The sequence below is a fragment of the Pholcus phalangioides genome, unplaced genomic scaffold (assembly GCF_987345545.1).
Source record: "Pholcus phalangioides strain wild (caught in Gottingen) unplaced genomic scaffold, Ppha-v1.0 ptg000017l_1, whole genome shotgun sequence".
Lineage (NCBI taxonomy): Eukaryota > Metazoa > Arthropoda > Arachnida > Araneae > Pholcidae > Pholcus > Pholcus phalangioides.
In genome coordinates this window covers 52,462,254-52,483,745 of record NW_028301610.1, presented here as the reverse complement: position 1 = coordinate 52,483,745, position 21,492 = coordinate 52,462,254, and the positions used below count along the sequence as shown (strand labels likewise).

The following is a 21,492-nucleotide window of genomic DNA, read 5'->3' as shown; positions in this document are numbered from 1 at the left end:
AAACTTCACCCTGCTACTGTGCCTCTAGTTCCAGCCATATTGCACTTCCTCCAACTCTTCTTGTGATTGGGGGGGGGGGGGTGATATGGAAGGGCATTATGTTTACCCATGCATACAAAAGCGACATGATATTCACAAATATACGGATAACCCTTCAATCGTAATTCAACCTCCCTCCTCCCAACTGTGGCCCTCTTGCATTTTCAGTGTATCTCCGTCATAGGCGTCTGCAGAATTTTCTCGAGTTCTCGACCTTCTGGGGGGGACGTTACGTTTTTTCCTGCAAAATAACACTATAATCTCGGTTTGAGGGGAGGGATTAGAACCTCAATATCCCCCCCCCCCACGTACGCCAATGATCTTTGTCCATGCTTATGCTTGTGATAAAAAGTAATCAGAGAGGGAATCCCCTTCTTATTGGTCAACATAGCATATAAAAGGTATTTAGTTTCGATATAGCATTTTTTTACCGAAATAATTTTTTTCTAATTTTTGGTTGACTGGGAGGAGGGATATGAACCCTCTATGCATCTCCCTGCGCCTCTGCTTATGACGATATATTATCCACTATCCTATCTCCTTATAGCTATGATATACGTGTACTTGTGGTCTCTTGTTCGTGACTATATACTCGCTGTCTGAACTTTCAATTGGAGAATCGGAATAACCTGAATCCTCATCAAACAAAATACAACGAATTTCTTTATACACAAGTCTTTCTTTATGCATTTTCCAAATCGAAAGTGATGCTTCAAATCGATAATTGACAACTTAAACATAGAAATGATAAATATTTAAAATTCTCAAGAGTAAGGAAAAAGGTCAACCTATTCACGTTTGGATAGAAATGGAATGTGAGTTTTGAAGAAAAATATCTATTAGTAAAACCAACGTTGGCCTTTGGATAAGATCGTATCTGTGGGGAAGAAAAGGGGCTGGCCATTTTCTGAATGCACTACCTAGAAGCGATAGAAAACTATTTGGGAGCCATACGAAAACTTTCCAATCAATTTTGTTGTATGTATTCACGTACTAATCCGGTGCCAGTGTACTTTATTTGGAACATTCCCATAAAAACAGCCCACTTATAAGGTATTATCTGCTTCGTAAGAAAAAGAGAGGTAAAATCACTATGTGGAAGTGTCCCTTTTGCGAAAATGAGTTTTTCAAACTTGACAATGAAAGGACATAAATCCCCCGAACAAATTACAGCCGTGCCTTTTTTGCTCACGTTGACTGTCTTCTTATCAATAATCCTAACCCCAGTTGGTAGTAACCGCAGATGTTTATCAAAACGCATGCGTCTTAACTTATGCGCGCTTGTAAAGCCTGTTTCTCTACTGGCTCCGCCTACACACACGTGTACGCTTACGTATTTGACGTACAAGATTTGCATTTTTGTCTAGAAGCGCAGTGGTTTTACATTCAGTTCAGTTCAGTTTTTTTCATGAAATTCGATAAAATATGCAAATTCTCTTAATTTATTTCACCAGTGTGTATCTACATTAACTCAGTTGACTCCACCTTTGACGCTGGGGGAAGGGGGGGGGCACTGCCCCCACACCCCTCCATATCTCCGCCCATGCAACCACAGGTGCTGTGGTAGATTCAAAATCTTCTCGTCAACTCCACAGGCCGTGAACTCCACTTGGCCATTTTAATGAAAAGACAAATGAAAGTAGTTAAATTTATAAAGAGTACAGTGTTAATTTGAAAGACAGCAGCAGAGATCATATTAAATAAATATTCAACCCTACAAATGAAGTCTTACAGCATGTAGTTATTTGTCCATCTGAAGCAGTGACAACATTTGCATTATCTTTGTACCAGGGCTGGTCCGATTTATCGATTAATATATATATATATATATATATATATTATATATATATATATATATTATATATTATATATATATTATATATATATTTTTTTTTTAAACGACAAAATATATAGTGAACATTGCATATGTCTAAATGAAAAATAAAGGATATTTTATATATACACTCATTGCCATAAAAATTTGCGCACCCAGAAGAAGTCGTCAAAATGAAACGAAATTTTACACATGTAAGTACTACGTTGATATAAGTAAGTGATTAGAAAATCCAAGAAAAAGGATCATTTATTGCAGAAAAAAGTACAGATGAACAGAAGTTTTAGTACTCTGTTGGACCCCCCTCTAGCGCGAATGCACGATGCGATACGAGCGGGCATTGAGGCATACAAGTTCCGTATGATGTCCTGAGACATCTCGTTCCACAGTTGCTGTAAATGCGCCTCTAGTTCGACCAACCTCGTAGGGTGTCCAACTTGCCGTCCCAAATGATCCCAGATATGCTCGATTGGTGACAAATCTGGGGATAGAGCAGGCCAGGGAAGGGTGGTAATGTGGCGGAGGCAGTCTTGTGACATCCTTGCTGTGTGTGGCTTAGCATTGTCTTGTTGAAAAATGGCTCCTGGGTGCCCTGCCATGAGTGGCAACACATGTGGCTGAAGGATGTTATGGACGTACCGCTGGGCTGTCATTGTACCATGGATCAATATTAGGGGTGACCGTGTATTGTAAGCAATGACACCCCATACCATGACACCAGCTGTGGGAGCGGTGTGTCGCTGTAAAGCGAAGGCAGGATTGAAGCGTTCACCACGGGGCCTCCACACACGAACACGATTGTCATCACTGCTCAAGTTGAATCTCGATTCGTCGCTGAAAACGACCTGGTTCCATTCCGTTGCAGTCCAATCCCGTCGTGCTCGACACCACTCCAAACTGAGGCGTTGGTGGGTGGGTGTCATTGGCAGCACACGTAATGGGCGCAGCGATACCAGATGTCCTTCAGCCAGGCGCATTGCGATGGTTCGGGAAGACACAGAGGCCCGTAGTGATTTGCCATCTTCCATTTAATCACTTTTATCATGTTACACTCTTATCGTAAGCACCTATCACATGTACACTACTTCTATACTCAATCGTAGAAAGACATTTCTCTTACCGAATTTCTAACAAATTAATGCATGCCGGATAGTTCTTATATTATGCGTGACCATAACGTATATATGATGGCATAGTTAGCATGGTTTCAGTTCGAGAGGTTCGCCGTCTTCCATATTAGACGTAAAACTGACAGATGTCTGAAGTGTCGTGTTATGCAAATACCACGGTGAAAGCCTGCCTGCTCTCTGCGGGAAGGCTTCCCAAACGAAAGATCGGTTAGCATTCGTACCTAGAAATGGAAGGAAAAAAAAAAAGACTTGCTTCAGTCAACCGCCACTGTACCAGTAGTGGGGCTCAAACCTGGATGAATCAATCCATCATGATGCCCACATGATCACAGTGGTTATCACATACTACTAAATTGCAGAGGGTGGCCTGAATCCAAAAACATTAGGAACTGCTTGAAACGAATTAGTGCGTGCCAGAAATTGTATGTGTCTGTAATCTATTTGTCTCTGAGGCGTGTTTGTAATGCCACTGCTCATCTTCTGAATCGAAGTGAAAATGGCAGGTGTATGAATTGATTGAAATATTTTTTGTGTTTTATTATCTACCGGCTTTCTTTGGAGATACTATTTAAAGGGGAGTTCTGCAAGAAGTTGAAAAACTTGAAAAGGCATTGTGCATAGTATATGTATATTTATCTCTAGTGAAATAAATTCATGTGATGTGTTTTATAACAAATCAGAAGAATAAAAATATATGAGTGATGAATGGTACAGACTAGCGCAGGGGTTTTCAAACTTTTTCATCTGCGGTGCCCCGCTACTTTAATCAATGCTTGCCAGCAGCTCTCCCGAGCAGTTTAACAAAGAATCTCTTTGAAAAACCTTCGGGCTGCTCCGTGGTGTCCCCGACAAAGGTTTTTCGAAAATATTTTTTGTTAAACAGCTCTAGGGAGCTGACGGAGCTCGCGGATAAGCATTGAATAGGGGAAAGGGGCACTTCGGGAGGAAAAAGTTCGAGAATTCTCCCTGCGTCAGGCTATTCTGGGCAGTGAGCTCGGGGCTATTAATTGGAGGGGAGATATACATGCCACGAGTTAACAAACGTACCGGCCATAACTTTTTCCAGGGAATAATCTCCAATTCGGCACGCTGTTGTATATGCATAATGATGAAGCAAACAGTGATTCATAGAAAAGAGAAATTATACCATGAAAAAAAAATGTTTCTGAAAAAGTCACATTTTGACATAAAACTATGCACTCTATCGCAGTATAATATATAGTACAATATATTATCGTACAAATATAAAAGACTATAATTTCCTCTCCCATTCTCTGCATATCAGAGCGCTATTGACTAAAGATTATAGGTTTTTATTTACCCACCTTTAAGAAACTCTTCCAGAACCTCTTTTTGTGCCCCAAAATCTTGGGTTTTTAGAGCTCAAAAGCCCATAGCTGTTTTCCACCTTTTCCTAGTATTTGACACTGCCCTATACACAAGCTAGTAGCTCTTGCCAAGACACCTGCAGATAATGTTTCATTTCTAGGCACTATGAATCTAGCTAAGTCCCCCATACACAAAGTGGTATTTCTAGGAGCTCAACCTCTACCTAAGGCGCCCAAAGAAAAGGTGATACTTTGTGGAGCTTGAATCCTAGCCATCACTTCATAGATTCAGTGGTCTGTCCACAATAGGTTCCCATGCCTAATTTCTTCAAAAAGCGCCTTAGTCAGTGCTCTTGGTATCCCTTCAGAACAGAATGAGAATTTGAATTTCGTGAACGCCATATCCTTATTCCTATGATAGGCATTTCTAGGAGCTCTACCGAGAACGACCAATAGCAAAAGAATAAAGTTACAGCTAGAAGCTGGCAAGATTATGCCCTTTGATAAAGGTGAGGGAACAGAGGCTGATCTGAACATATTTCCAGAGATGAAGAGCTTGAGAGCAATTGTCAAAAATGGTATAATGAAAACCTCCACTTCTTTTTTTTTTCCTTCTCTTAAGGATTGGTACAAACCCAATCACTGTGAAACTGCAGGAGGCGCAAATATAAATGCAGATTTTTTTTTTTCCTTATTCAACATTTTAGTCAATGAAGTTAGAAAATGAAAAAGTCAATACATACTTTTTTCAATTTTTTTTAAAGATCAAAATCATTTAGAAAAATAGGCGCCAATGTAGGCAAAATTTCGATTGGGGGAGCAATCGCTCCCTCTGCTGCCCCCCCCCCCAGGCTACGCCACTGGTTCTACTGTGTAGCAGTAACAGATTTACAAAAAATATAATATGCTATATACAGAGTGATTATAATTTGAAGTTTTGATTCCAAAACTATACAATAAGAACTGGTCAGAATGGCTTGAAAATTTGCATGGATAGTCTTGAAGCAATGAAAATTTCTTTGGGAAAGAAAAAAAGTGCAATCTGTGCAAATAGACGATGCTGTACGTTGCAAGCATGATAATACCATTTTGTGTAACCACATCATTTGGGCACTTCAACATCAGTGTGTGGATAGTACAACTTTTACCAAGATGAACATTGTAATACCAGCAAAGCAGCTGCTGAAGAACCATTTTGACAATAACCGGATGACATGCCACATGGCCGTCAGTTCACCTGATTTTAACCCTTGCAACTTTTGGCTTTGGGAATATCCCAAAATGTTACGTGCAGTGGTCGAATTGCAAACACATCCACATCATGACCATGATATACTCTGATCTGTTGTTGAACAAGAATTTTTGTGCTTTCACCTCATAGCCAGAACACAATGGACAACATATATTTAACATTTCTTAAATACGTTGTAGTTTCATTTGTTCAATTACTTCTTTTTTGTAATGTTTCCGTGAATTATGAAATTGTGCAATGAGTTATGAAATTGTATTTGTATTAAGTTATTTTGCCCTAACTGGCTGTCATTTCCATTCTGCGAGCAAATTTCCCACGTGTTGGACGAGTACAGTGTCATTAATTTTACATTTTTAAACATTTTTTCCCCTTTGCCATTTAAAATTCCATTGCTTCAGGAATATTCATGTAAATTTTGAAGGCATTCTGATGATGGTTCTTTTCTTTAAAGTGTTTTGAAATCAGCACGTTAGTTATAATCACCCTGTATATCGTAAATAATCGCTAATTAATTTGCATTATTTGTGCTTCATTAGATACATTATATTCACCTAATTTTAACACAGTTTTTGCAAAATAGCTTTCTAATTAAGCAGACTGAAAGTAACTGGAGAAAAAACCTTTATATTATCTGATTAATAATAACATTAGGAATTTTCAAACACACAGTAATTCATTGAGATAAGCAAAAAAAAAAAAACTAAATTACAAATGTGGATTTTTGTGAAAATGTAAGAAATATTTGTAGATTTATTAATATGGGAATAGTGTTAATTACATTAATAAACATTTTACTTTAATTAATTATTAGAAGTTTGAATGATTTTTTATAAATTTTATTGTTTTTAATGCCAATGCTTTTTAAACCAAAAAACTCAGTTTTTTGTAATCAGAACTTTAGTTATAATCACCCTGTGTATCGTAAATCATCGCTAATTAATTTGCATTATTTATGCTTCATTAGATACATTATATTCACCTAATTTTAACACAGTTTTTGCAAAATAGTTTCCTAATTAAGGGGACAAAGTAACTGGAGAAAAAAACCTTTATATTATAACCTTGGTTGGTATAAAAAAAAAATTTTTTATACCAACCAACCCTGATCCTAGGTCGTCATTAGGGCGCAAATTTTTATGACCTAAAAATCTTGGAAATATACAAATACAACGCCACAACAGGCAAATTGCCCAACGAGGTGGCTGACTTAAGAACATCATGGATCCCTGAGCCATTTTTTGGAGGTCCTACCTACTACTGCCACACCACACATGCACCCCCCGCCCCCGCGGAACCCCCTACGAATCGGTACATGCGGGAATGTACGTGTAGTGAAACATGACGTGAAGTTTTTTGTTTCTCTGTAATGCTTGTTATGTGCAGTGCTGCCATCTGCCACCAGTTTTTCTAACTATGAGTGAAGTGTTATGATTGAATGAATTATCGTTGTAGGACTGTTGCTCTCTATGGCGAGACTTTTTAACGGGGAGATCGGCTCGCATTTGCGCCTTGAAGTTGGGAACCACGGAAAACCAACTTCAGCCGACCACCACTGTGGGGTTCGAACCCGGATCCTCGCATCGCGAGTCCATCACTATAACCACTCGACCACCACAGCAATATGCAAGCATTTATGACCTAAAAACATTGAAATATGACCTTAAAAAATTCTAATGACCTTAAAAAAATGATATGACATTTTAAAGAAAATGATAATGACTTTGAAAAATTAAACAATGATCTTAAAAATGAAACTGCCTCATAATTTAACTCACTAATTTTTCCATTTCCATTTATTCTTTCTGATCTTATACAATTTTAAAATAAACAGTCAGTTCATTAATTTATAATAGATGAAAATTTCAAAGTATTTTTCTTAAAACTGTCTTACACAAAGTAAATGAAAATAATGCATACCCTGGTACAATTCTATCAATCGGCACTAGAATTACAGTAAATTATGACATGCATTTTCAAATGTTCAAATTGGAAACTTTGTCTATTGTTTTGCAATGTTTTTGTAAATGGAAATACTTCATTCCACAAAGTTATGGGAGCAAATTTGAAGAAAGTCATTTTATGTGCAGACAGTTCTGGCTCGATGTCATCAAATTGTGCCTGGTTTCTGCTTAAAATGGCATTTATCTTACAAAGGGTCGATTAACCCACATTAGCTCATATTACTTTTTTTAATTTTGCGACAGTTATTTTCGCAACGTCACCTTTTGCTTTGAACACATCTCTGCTAACTTGCTGAACAGTTCGTAATGCATCACAAAGTGACAATCCAACAGTCTCTAGGTGATTAATTGCATCTGGTATTTTAGCAAAGTTTGATTGCACATATGCTAAATGTCTGACCAAACTTTTTGACGAAAAGTTCTTCACAATCTTGATGGATGAAGCATCTGAAGAATCGAAGCTGTCAACTATACTCTTCAAGGTATTGTAATTCATACAATAATATGAGGCGGCATTGAGCCAAGTTCCCCAACGTGTAAGAACAGGTGGAGGAGGTAGAGTAGGGACGATTTCTTTATATTTTTGTATTCTGAGAGGAGCTTTCAGAAAAAAAATTTTCCCATTCGAAATCAACATGTCGATATCGGAATAATTTCCCTGAATCTCTCCAGCCAATATGTGTAAGCCATGTGCAGAACATATAATGTGAACCATTTTTGGGTAAAACAGTTTTAGCCCTCTAACTATGTAATGATGTAAGTTAAATCCCGGTCGAGCCCCCAATTCTGTAACGATGTAACGTTACTTCCCGGATTTTATTTTTTATCTTCCAAAATAATTTCGCTAGAAAGATGACAGCAATGATTCAACAACTATTTTGTTTTCTTAAGACTTTTAATTTGGCGTTAATCTTTATATTTTACAACATTTTAATCCAACAGTAAATTTGCTTTAGAGTTTTAGCATTAACATATCACAGATTTCAAACGTTCTCACCCGATCAGTCCATCGATTACAGCTTTCTGGATGTCACTCACAAGAACGCGAACAGTTCACTTCTTGATTTATCCGTGCGGCAACAGCAGCAGGCACCTGAAGAGGTGAACCCGACAAATAACCCTTAACGGATGAGAGCCGACATCTCGTAGACACTTCAACACAGGATGAGCGACTTTTGACTAGATGGAGAGAACGATCAACAGATTGATCGGTGCCGAGGCACCCTGCTAGATTATCAACTCATAGGTGGAATGAGGCGGGATGAAATGAAATTAAATGTAACGTCAAAGGACCAACAATCAATGTGACAGTTCGTTGCACACTACCGGCATATAAGAGAAAATTTCCCCATCTCGCCTTACCGGAACCAATCCGTATCGAGACTCAGCGGCGCTAGAATCGAAGTAACATTTGAGAAATTTACATATTCACATGAACTAAAAAATATTGCATGACAATCAGCATCTGGCAGCGCAAAATATCGTAACATTGCGGCCGATCAATGGCACATCATCTCGCCGATCGATCCCAAAATCAATGTTAAAGGTAATAAAATATAAAAATGACTAGAACAGGACCATTTCCGGCGGGGTCTAAATGGTAACGTTACAACTACTTTGGTCATGTATGTGTAACATTACCTTAGCGCCCCCCCCCCCCGGAATAGTCCTATATCTAGTCATTTTGAAATCTTTATTTACCTTTAATTCACGTGCGAGAACCGGTCCACTGTAGACTTTCGCCGATCGGCCGCCATTGTTTACATATCAGTATTGCCAGATTTCATGTCATTGTATTTTTATTCTGAATATTTATGCAAATCGCACTTGCCTTTCCACAGCAGAAGATCGCGCATCCTGATTCAATATTGAAGCAGAGGATGCTGGGGATAGCCCTTTAAATAGCGGCAGTATGCTGGAAACGGCACAAATATACCGAGTCATAAATGCACTGAACTGCTCTTACTAAAGCGTTTCACCCGGTCGGGTGCACGCCGGACATCGTCTTTTGCATCGTCATGAACCGTTGATTGAGTAGCTGACTTACGCATGGTTCCCCCTGGTTGTCGATCGCCTCTACCAACATCGTGTGCTAATAGTGGTCGTCAGATTTCTTCACATGGATGCTACGTTGCTGTTCGAATTGGAATACATCGATTCTAATGGCATTGAAGTTCGTCGGAGATGCCACTGTGACATCATCAAGTGATGGTTGGGACGTACTTCTCAATTGAATCGTGTGACTCTTGTGATGGTGGTCCGATGCAATGTAATTGGTGAGACCGACACTTTTTCTAGAAACTCTATTGCTAAAAGAACTTTAACGAAAACTCTAATATTTATAACCAAGTTTGAATGAAATATTATTTATGTGCGACCTGATCTCGGAATGTTAAAATAAATGTTTTAAAACAAATGTGTTAATTCATTCTTGTCATCTGTGGAATTGTTTCTTATTGTGTCTTATTGGAATACATAAATGATTAATTGAACCAACACATACAAATGTGCCAATAGAGAAGCATTCAAGGGGAACCGCTCGATTAATTGAACCGGGAATGCAACCATTTTGTGTTCCACATGGAGCCGTATCTGTTAAAAAAAGGTTTTCCTTTTTCCCACCATCTGGCACAATAACTTCATGGCGTCATCGAATAGCATACAATTGTGGACTTGATGATTTTTTGTAACATTTCACATGTTAGGAGAAATATCTCACCTGGCCTATCAACCTTTAGGGTTCCAACAACAACATTAGCTATATATCTGCCATCTACATCTGTTATTTCATCTATAGAAACCCAAATGCTATTGTCGTCAACAGCACATCATATTTTTCTTGCACATCTTCATACCAGGCAGAGATGTAATTTTTTCGCGAAGTTCATTCTTCAGGAATTGGATGGCTAAGATACTTTTCCAAGAAGCATCTAAAGGTGCTGCTATTTATTTTCTTCAACGGAATATTCGAAGAAACCACCATTTTACACAGATCTTTCGAAAATTCTGAAAACTTGCCCGGTGGAACAGTATCTGAACAAGCCTTGTCAAAAATCAGGCGTTGCTTGGTTTCTGCATTCTTGGTAAGTCTTGCTTGTCACCTCTCATGCCTAGCTAATTTGCAGTGTTGTACATTGAATTGCTTTGGAGCTGAAACTTTGACATCTCATATTTTACAAAATAAAATTGAACCATCTGTGCTGAAAATATCCTCACCAAACTCCGGGACAAAATTCCTCAATTTTGTATTCTATGTGCACTTAACTTTGGGCATGATGAAATTGCTCCAAATCTAAATGAAAATGTGTCTGAGAAATGAAAATTGCCAAAAGCTAAACACAAGAATTCCATAGTCCTGTATTCTACTTTATCATGTCATCTAATCAGCATCAAGCGTATGTGCTTTGCGTGCTAGTCAAGGTCAAAACTAGTTTCCCCGGGGACAAAGATAGGGGTCAGAAGTGACTGAGGGGCACAACCGGAATTCCTTTCCTAGGATTATTCAAGTATTATCCTGCTGTTGGTAGAGAAAATTTTCACTACCTTCTTCGACCTTCTCTCCTTTTGCAGTACAAGTACGGCCAATTACGCGTGAATCGTGTATTTGTTATGGAAGAAAAGAAAAAGGATTACTTCTGTTTACTCAGAAACTGAACGTTGATTGGAATTTCTGTGATAACCCAAAATATGACAGATTGGTTTCAAAATGCCTAAAATATGACCTATAGACAAAAAAATCCCCAAAATATGACTTATAATAAAAAAATGCTGTGTCATAAAAATCCGCACTTTAGTCACCATGTTACAGTTTGCATCTTTATAATGTTATATAATCCTGTTTAACTTTATTGTGTGTAGTAAATGTTTATACAGGATGATTCAGAAAAGATGGGAAAAACTTTAACAGGTGATAGTAACACCAAAATACAAATAATTATTATCTAAGAATGCATGGTGTCTAACATGAAGCGTAAATGCGCTAGCACGGTTTGAAACAGCTATTCTGGAAACATAAAAACTGCATTCCTGTTGAACTTTATAGACAGAAAAAGAACACCATGCATGGAAATGTAACCTGGGAAGAAGAAAAAACGTATTCAAATCTTCGTCACAGTAAATAAAAGGCATGGACGCCAGCCCTGTGAAGTTATTCCAGAGTGTAACCATTTTAACATATGAGATAATGGCACACTTCAGTAATACTGAAAAAGCAGACATGCATTTCATTTACGGAGCTGCAAACGGAAGTACCATAGAGGCAGAATGAATATACGGTGAGTGCTTTCCCCACGTGTAATTTTCAAATCCAAAAAACATTTGTACACTTGCATCGGTAGCTGTGCAAAAGGCGATCCTTTCTTGCTTCCAGTCTGATATAGGTTGTATAAGGACTGCCAGAACAGCAGGTGTGGAAGACAAGATTTCTGAGATGGTGGCAGATCAGCCAACTACATGTACAAGAGCGGTAGGTCATAGCCTTTCTGTGCTATAATTCACAACATGGCGGGTGCTGAAGGGTAAGAGGATGCACCTATACCATTTTCAACGAGTCTAAGCATTGAATGAAGAAGATTATGCTCACCACATATATTTCGTCCGCTAGCTCCTACAGCTGAGTGCAGCACTCCTAGACTTTTCAACAACTGTTCTTTTCTCAGATGAGTGCACTTTCGCACAAGATGGTGCATCTAATACCCACAATAAGCATGTCTGGGCATCTGTAAGTCCACATGCCCATCAGCAACGCTTCTCCATCAATGTTTAGGCAGGAATCATTGGCGATCCCCTAATAGGACCGTATCTTCTGCTGGAACACCTTGATGTGGGCAAATACCGGATGTTTCGGCAAGAAGGGCTGCCAGACTTCCTGGAGAATGTTCCAATTGCCCTTTGGCGGGGTATGTGGTTCCACAGTATGATAGAGCTCCAACCTATTTTGGGCGAGAGGTACGGCACTATCTGGATGTCACTTTTCCAAACCGATGGACCAGGCGAGGTGGTCCTATAGCTAGGCCACCACGATTGGCTGATTTGCCGTATCTTTATTTCTTTTTGTGGGGACAGCTGAAGAGTCTGATGTATGAGACTCCTCTTGACTGTGAAGAGGACCTAATCACAAGACTTTTGACTGGAGCTGGAGAGGTTCGCGATATGCCTGGAATATTCCAGAGCGTTCATCAATCCCTGTTTTGCTGCTGTTCTTCTTGCATCATTGAGTGGTCACATTTTTGAGCAATTATTGGAAATTATTCATTAAAATTGTTTTTAAACATATACGTTATTTTTGTTTTCTTCTCGTATACTCTGTTTTATTATGTTGCACTCTGTAGCACGTTTTTGCATTTGCCATGCATTTATTGATGAAAATTGTTTTTGTGTGTATACCACCTCTTAAAGTTTTCCCATCTTTTCTGAATTACCCTGTATTATACACAATGTGTGTCTATGGATTCTTTCACTGATGTTAAGATCCACTTGTATTGTTCACTCTAATATTTTCATACACCTACAAGCACCATTTTTCAAAATATATCAGTTATTCTGTTGTCCTTAAACTTTTCCCCAGCATTTCACGAAATTCAAATAACATTAAAAATTATGGCTAATCAGTGTTTTTATAAACAAGTCTGATTAGTTGTATTATCATCAGGGCCGTCTTAAGCGCATCATGGGCCCCCGGGCAAAATTATTTTTCTGAGGCCCTACCAGGCAAATTTTCAAAAATCTCCACCAGATCCCATTTTTGTGAGCCCCCACGGCGGGCCCCATGCCTTAAGACGGCACTGATTATCATATGTTCATAATTATATACTATGATTTGCATATTTCAAGATGAAATATTTTTGGTTTTTCATATTTTGCTTGGCTTTTTTTTAAAGAAACAGGTGAAAGTTTTGGCTACTAAAGGTGCAAGATCTCATAACTTATATTCATTGAATATCAAAAGTTTACAAAAATGGAGATTGACAGAGCAAGAACCAGATCAGGTAATAAATTGACATTGGCATAAATTTATGTGTTTTTATTATTACTTAATACACTCATTGCCATAAAAATTTGCGCACCCAGAAGAAGTCGTCAAAATGAAACGAAATTTTACACGTGTAAGTACTACGTTGATATAAGTGATTAGAAAATCCAAGAAAAAAGATCATTTATTGCAGAAAAAAGTACAGATGAACAGAAGTTTTAGTACTCTGTTGGACCCCCCTCTAGCGCGAATGCACGATGCGATACGAGCGGGCATTGAGGCATACAAGTTCCGTAGGATGTCCTGAGACATCTCGTTCCACAGTTGCTGTAAATGCGCCTCTAGTTTGACCAACCTCGTAGGGTGTCCAACTTGCCATCCCAAATGATCCCAGATATGCTCGATTGGTGACAAATCTGGGGATGGAGCAGGCCAGGGAAGGGTGGTAATGTGGTGGAGGCAGTCTTGTGACATCCTTGCTGTGTGTGGCCTAGCATTGTCTTGTTGAAAAATGGCTCCTGGGAGCCCTGCCATGAGTGGCAACACATGTGGCTGAAGGATGTTATGGACTTACCGCTGGGCTGTCATTGTGCCATGGATCAATATTAGGGGTGACCGTGTATCGTTAGCAATGGCACCCCACACCATGACACCAGCTGTGGGAGCGATGTGTCTCTGTAAAGCGAAGGCAAGATTGAAGCGTTCACCACGGGGCCTCCACACACGAACACGATTGTCATCACTGCTCAAGTTGAATCTCGATTCGTCGCTGAAGACTACCTGGTTCCATTCCGTTGCGGTCCAATCCCGTCATGCTTGACACCACTCCAAACTGAGGCATTGGTGGGTGGGTGTCATTGGCAGCACACGTAATGGGCGCCACGATACCAGATGTCCTTCAGCCAGGCGCCTTGCGATGGTTCGGGAAGACACAGGGGCCCGTAGTGAAGCTGCTGCCTGTGTCTGGATAGCGGCCAATGAGGCAGTTGGCTCTACGCGTGCGTTTCGGATGATGTGACGGTCTTCTCGACGACTGGTCTGTGAAGGGCGTCCTGAACCTGGTCGCCGTGTAAATGACGTCTCTTCTGTCCACTGGTCCCAACACCACCTCACAGTAAAATCAGAACGGCCTAGTTGACGAGCTACTCGCCGAGCTGACCACCCAGCTTCCATCATCCCGATGATTCTTCCCCTATCGAACTCTGACAACTGCTCATATGGTCTTCGACGGCAGCGTAACGGCATGTCTACCTCAGCATTTCCTTTGCAAACGATTAAATACTACGATAACTCTGCTTACCTGTTTTATACTCCAAGGAGAACGAAGTTCAATGCCCTCTAGTGGCATTACGCAATGCGCAATCACGCGGCATTTCTAATCATTTGCGTATCTGCCCGACATGTACCTTCAGGGCAACTTTCGTTTCGATCCCACAATTATTTCTTGGTGCACAAATTTTTATGGCAATGAGTGTATATAGAAAAAGATAAAATTAGCCAGAGAAGTCAATTATATGCTGTTCCAAATTGTTTGATCAGCAGATATATCTGCAACCATTGACTTTAAAAAATTCTGCATGAAAACCTAACATGTTTATATTGCCATACACTTATATAAAAACAAGACAACATGGAATTCAACACGAGATCATAAAATCTAAAATTACACTCACTCAGCAACAATTTCTATATTTCACACGTAAATCCCTTACAACACACTCAGTAATGATAAAAAAACTCGAAGGAAATATAATCTGCTTCAGAAAATTTACTTATAGATCACATTAACTCCTTATAATAATGCTAAAACTATGATCAAAATTATAAAGAAACTGCAATGTATGCCAGGTGTTAAGTCAAGTTTGTTTTGTCTCTCTTAGGCTTTACTTCTATGTAAAAAAAGGAAAAACACCATTGAATAAAAATAATAACCATATTATTTTTTTATCAACTTGTATCATTTATGTATATTTATGAGTATTGTGTTTCAATGCATGTGTTTGCCAACACTGGAAGTTTTTTGTGGCTTGACAGTGGACAGATCATATAGCATAGCTGCCAAGTTGCCTGAATTTTCCGGGAATCTCACAAATTTTAGCTTCATCCCTCAACCTCCCGAAAAGTTCTTAAATCTCCCGAATTTTTACGAAAATCACAAAAACCCCCAATTGTCCCTAAAAATTCCGTACTTCATTTAAAAAATCACCACTTTTGAAAACAATCCCTAAGGAATTTCTTGTGGGGCATGAAGTCTTTTGCCTGTTTTTTTTCCCTTTTGAAATGACATCACACGTCGTAAACAGGGAAATAGCTTAGCTGCCAATAGTCCTGAGTAATAATTGAAGATTATAGTGATGCACATGTGGTCAAAATTTCTTTTGTTGAAGTTACATACATGCGGTAACAACACATGAATACTGTTATAAACTATAGACGATAGATGGTGCAATTCTTCATCACGGTCTTCTGTTGGCGATGGGAATTGATGCCGTTTTCGGTTTATCTGAGAGGAATGTGAATGGCTGAGAACTAGCGGAGGGCAGAAAGAACATTCTAGAAGGACCCGCCCCTCCAGACAGTTCGTACGCCGCCGACTTGAAAACTGTGAAATAGAATTTTGTAGAACATTCTCTTTCTCAAAGTTTCCACCAGGGTTATAAATTATGTGGCGCTCACAAGATGGGAGGCTTGAATAGAGAGAGACTGGATAAAAAGTCAGTTGTGATTTAACTTTGCGAGAACGTTGTTAGCTCTCCGATTAGCTTGTAAATTACTGTTCTGTAAATAAATCTGTTTGTCCGTCGAAGCGCTTCTTGTTTTGCAATCTCGAAATCTTGTGGAAAATTATCCGGAGCAATACTGATAAGCAAAAACATATTTAATCAATTTTAAAAATACTTATTCCCAATGAATTTCCTTTCATCAAATGTTCCAGAAAAGGGCAGACTTTTTCTTTTTGTATAAGTTGTGTTACGGACATAAACATCGGTCATGGTGGGAAGACTGACATCACTCATGTGAAATGAAAAAACATCAAGCAAGTGTCACAAAAGTCAGTGTTCTTCAAAAACTGGCACTTTTTCCCCTTCATCTTCCGATGATTTTGGGGTCATTCGCGCAGAATGTTTGTTCACATCATCTCTGATTGAAGAGAAGATTTATTTTTTTACATGACCATTTTGAAGTTTTGGTCCCCAATTGCACTTGTTTTTTGGCATAGGGATTTTACTCCCTATGCTTCAACTTTTATGGTGGAAAATCCATATTTTATTTGGGAAAATCCCTTCTGTATTTATTAGGGAGTGGTTTTAGCATAAAATACGGGTCCGTGCAAAAATCTCCTTAATTTTCATTTTCAAAAGTTGGCAGCTATGATATAGATCTCTTGGGTCACTATTATAAATATTTTTTTATTGATTTTCTTCCCCCAACCCAATTTTATTTGTTTTTCCATATTCATGTTTTGACTCTTGTCCGTTTTGTATGTTTGTTTAAATAAAATATATTTCCCATTGCCATGCGGTTTCTTGAAATGACAAAGTTTTTAAAGGGGATCCTATGCATAGAAAAGCATTAATTCTTATACAGTCTCTGTGTGCTAAAACTTCTAATCTTTTAAATGTAGAACATGCTCCCAGAAGTTATTTACAAAAATATTTTTATTATATAATTATATAATATTTTTATTTTCTAATATTTTCATCGTTAGAAATATTTTTATTAAAAATTGAATGTTTATCATGATATTTAAAATGAAAAATTACTATGTTTTTGTAACTTATTGTGTTGACATGTTTGCATTGGCTTAAAAAACTTATTTTCAAGGAAGGTGCACATATAGAATAGCCATAGCTATTGTTTTACTATGTATTTCAAAGATATAGATTGTATTGTTTGTTTTTTCACTGTGTCAGATACTTCTCATCCCTTTTGGAAAAAGTTATTTCGAACTATAAAAAAAGTAATTATTCATTGTTTTTAAGACCATGAAGTGAAAGAAAACAACACACACACAACATGTTGTCAAATGTCTTTTTGTGGCAGGAGGAATCAAATGCAGGAAAGGTTCATGGTTCCAATTTGATACTGACTATTGCTTTGACTATTGATGTTTTGCAGTAGCCTGTATCATGAACATTGCTAGATGATGCCTGCCTAGAATGGGGCAACATTGACTATCGTTCGGGGTGTTGAATATATGCTTTTGTGGGGAACCTCTGACCTATCATACCATATTTCGCTAGGGATGCTGGAGAACTTCCTCTATATTTTCAGTCATGAGTACCACCATCTGAATCATCCTTTCATGTAATATAGGGATGCAGTTACACATCAGTTAGATTAGCATTCAGGCAACATCAGCACAGTGCTGCATTTTTATGGTGTCCAGATGGACTAACCATAAGAAAAAAAATCAGAATAAAGTGTATGGTGAGTCAAAAGGCTGGCAGAAGTATTGTTCATAGACCAATTAAAAAACATCTTCAAACTGCAGTATAGTAATGGTTCCCAACTTCAAGGCGTGAATGCGAGCTGATCTCCCCTTTAAAAAGTCTAGCCACAGAGAGCAACAGACCTACAAATAATACAATTCAATCATAACACATCACTCACTTCACTTCTGAAATATAGATGGCGGCACTTGAAAATCTATCACAACACTACATACGCACCTCAGACTGTTAGGTACACACAGTTACACTTCGGGTAGAACTCACTAGGTAGTAAATCACCCATAGATGGTGATAAATGGTGATAAACCTGAAAGAAAAGTATAGTAACAAAATCTAGGGGCTGACAAATAGTTGTATACAAAGATACGAGTAATTTTTCTGAACAGAACCAAAAAGTACTTTTTTTTCAGTCAATGCCAATGGTCTTATCCCTGTTAGCTCAGTATGAGAAATTGTATGGAACATGAAACCTCCTTCCCCAGGAATTCAGCGATATTACACCATTTTTTTAGTTTCTTCACCATGGCCCCCCACAAGGGGGAGGCTGACAGGGCTCCAGCCCTGGAGTCCGGGACGATTTTCATCATTTTTTTTGTTTTTTCACGCCATAAATTCACTATAAAGGGGCCAATGAAAAGTCTGGTCTGGGGGCCCATCAAAAGTCCCATCCTAGGGGCCTTGCTCCAGGATGTGGGAGCCATGTTCTTCGCCTCTGCTATATAAATTTTTTATCAGCAAAAACTTTCTGAATATCGTTAGGAAGATGGACATACAATATAAGTTCTAAATTTTGATAATTTTTTACTACTGAACTTTTAAAAAAGAAGCAAGATAAATTTTTTTCTCTATCAAATTATTTACATAGTACAGTACAAAGTCCAAAAATTTAGGATGTAAACTACGTTGCCGCCCTGGTAGTTCATTCTCTGTAAAAATTGTTTAATATATAATGTAAATTCCAGTGCAAAAAACATTTTAATGCTCAAGAATTCACCGATATTTTTTTGCTGCCCACAATTCAAAACCATTTTGAAAAAATTGAATTGTTACCTGCTGGGACCATTAACAGAAACAAGTACTGCTATATGTATTCTATATATCCATTCTGTCTCGCAATAGTGTTTTAATGATGTTCATGATATTGAGGTAGAGATGCCGCTGTACTCAGATTTACCAGGGTTCCAGATTATTAGCAAAATCTATGTCCTTAGACAGGGTTCTCAGCGACCTGGAATGTCTGAGAATCAGGGAATCTAAAAACAATCAGGCAAAGTCAGGAGAAATCTGAAGGGCAAAAAGAAAAAATCAGAGGATAAATCTACATTCAAGTGGTTTACCTTCACTTTTTTTTAAGATTATTTTTCAGATCCCCAGGGAGAGAAAAAAAACCCTTATCAGCATTCTCCTCCAGATCCCCTACCGAGAGAAATGTCTTATCAGTTGAAGGGTGGGATTTTACATACTGGAAACAAATGTTGGCCAAGGAACAATCTTCCCTCCAAGTAAATAGATGAAGAAATCTAAAGAGGAGACTCTACTTTTCATTGGTGAAAACAAAGTCAATACCAGCTCTCATCTTTTTTTCTATATCTTCTGAAAAACATTTTATCCTGTTGCTTTTTTTTCCTGTCTGTGGGTAGAGAACCTTTAACCCTTATATGTTGAAGAATGATTTGAATTCAATTTTCTCTGACATTTCCAAGGACACTGGTATTGTGTGCAAGATTATATACACATGTAACGGGTGGTGGTGGCAAAATATTAACATTCTGTCTGTAATGTGCTTTTCAATGGTACAGTACCCTCAACTTTTAACTGAACGATGGCGATATCTTGGATTCTATTTATTGTAAAAGAAAAAGAAAGGTACCATTCTTCTTCGTTTAAGATCTTCCATAAGTGTATTAAGTTCATTTTTTCTTAAGGGGGCATCTAGATGTTGAAACTAGATCCAACTTTTGAAAGTTCAATGGTAACTCCATTTTTTTCTTTCATATTTGGATTCAGTATCTCAAGAAATGCCGAAATACCAAATTTCATCAATTTTGAATGAACGGTTAGTGAAATATAAATTATTGAAAAGTGAGTGTCATAATGTCAAATGGAAACATCTTGTTTTTGAGCATAATTGCTGAAATAATATTGGTATCTCATTAATTTTTATATTAAATGATAGATTCTAATGGGCCAAATGTACACTGCTGGCCACCGTAAATGCAACACCCTGAAGGAAGCATGCAAATAATATGAAATTTACAACATGCATTAGCGGAGGTGAGATATGCAAATGATTAGAATTTCAGCGCAGACGCACATCACGTGCGCCTGTGGCGCCACTTCAAAGCGCTATTTAAGGCTTGGAGATTTCGACGATTTGAAGTATGGCAATTGTGTTTTTCTTGTGGTTTTTTGAAAAAAACGATCAATTATGCCTCGTAGAAAACAGAGATCATCTTTTGATCAAGTATCCGAGTTCGACAGAGGAAGGATAGTGGCCTACCGAGATTGTGGATTATCTTTCAGGGAAATCGGTAGTCGTGTTGGACGAAACCAAACAACTGTAATGCGGATATGTGATCGTTGGATGCAGGAGGGTACGACGGACCGACGTGTTCGAACAGCTGCGTTATGCACCGCCACACTGGTCCTGCACCGGGTATTATGGTATGGGGCGGTATTGGATATCACTCTCGCACTCCTCTAGTACGCATTGCCGGTACTTTAAAAAGCCAGCGCTACATCTCCGAGGTGTTGGAGCCAGATGTCCTTCCTTACCTTCAGGGCTTGCCCACAGCCATATTTCAACAGGATAATGCGCGACCACACGTGGCACGCATTGTCCAAAGGTTCTTCGTCAATTGCCAGATTGAATTGCTTCCCTGGCCAGCTCGCTCTCCGGATCTTTCGCCGATAGAAAACATGTGGTCCATGGTTGCTCAACGATTGACCCAGATTACATCCCCAGCTGCCACACCAGATCAACTTTGGCAACGCGTGGAAGCTGCTTGGTCTGCTGTACCCCAAGAACACATCCAAAGTCTCTTTGAATCAATGCAGAGGCGTGTGGCAGCGGTGATCTCCAACAATGGCGGCTACTCTGGCTACTGATTTTGGCAGGAACCACACTTCACAGAAGTCTATAAATTTAATCATTTGATGCTTGGTCAACATGTTATCTACAAAATAAATATTGTTGCGATATCTCTTGTCTTTCTTGGTGTTGCAATTTGGGTGGCCAGCAGTGTAATTTTATTACTCATTTTAAATTTGGTTTTTTTAAAGTATGAATAATGAATTATTAAAACATATTTTAAAAATTTATGTATAGAAGCATACACTAATTTTTACTTCATTCGAATCAGCATATTCGAAAACCCAACAGAATCAATTTTCATTCCAATCTGACCTCTATTTCGCGAGATATCAGTGATTATATGAAAATGACCACTTTTAGGGACCATATACTAGATATAAATTTGAAACTCATTGAAAAATTTCTCATAACAAATTATGCGAAAATGTT

The 21,492-nt window shown here is 38.5% G+C and overlaps 1 protein-coding gene across 1 annotated transcript in view; it reads left to right on the top strand.

The window, feature by feature from the left end:
- LOC149074103 (uncharacterized) overlaps positions 1-21,492 on the top strand; it is a 239,115-nt gene that overhangs the window by 117,774 nt on the left and 99,849 nt on the right. The window contains exons 10-13 of the mRNA XM_089247324.1: positions 4,753-4,840; positions 7,911-8,026; positions 8,550-8,645; positions 13,424-13,531. Of these exons, the coding sequence (XP_089103450.1) occupies positions 4,753-4,840; positions 7,911-8,026; positions 8,550-8,645; positions 13,424-13,531 (408 nt within the window). The remainder of the gene's footprint in view (positions 1-4,752; positions 4,841-7,910; positions 8,027-8,549; positions 8,646-13,423; positions 13,532-21,492) is intronic.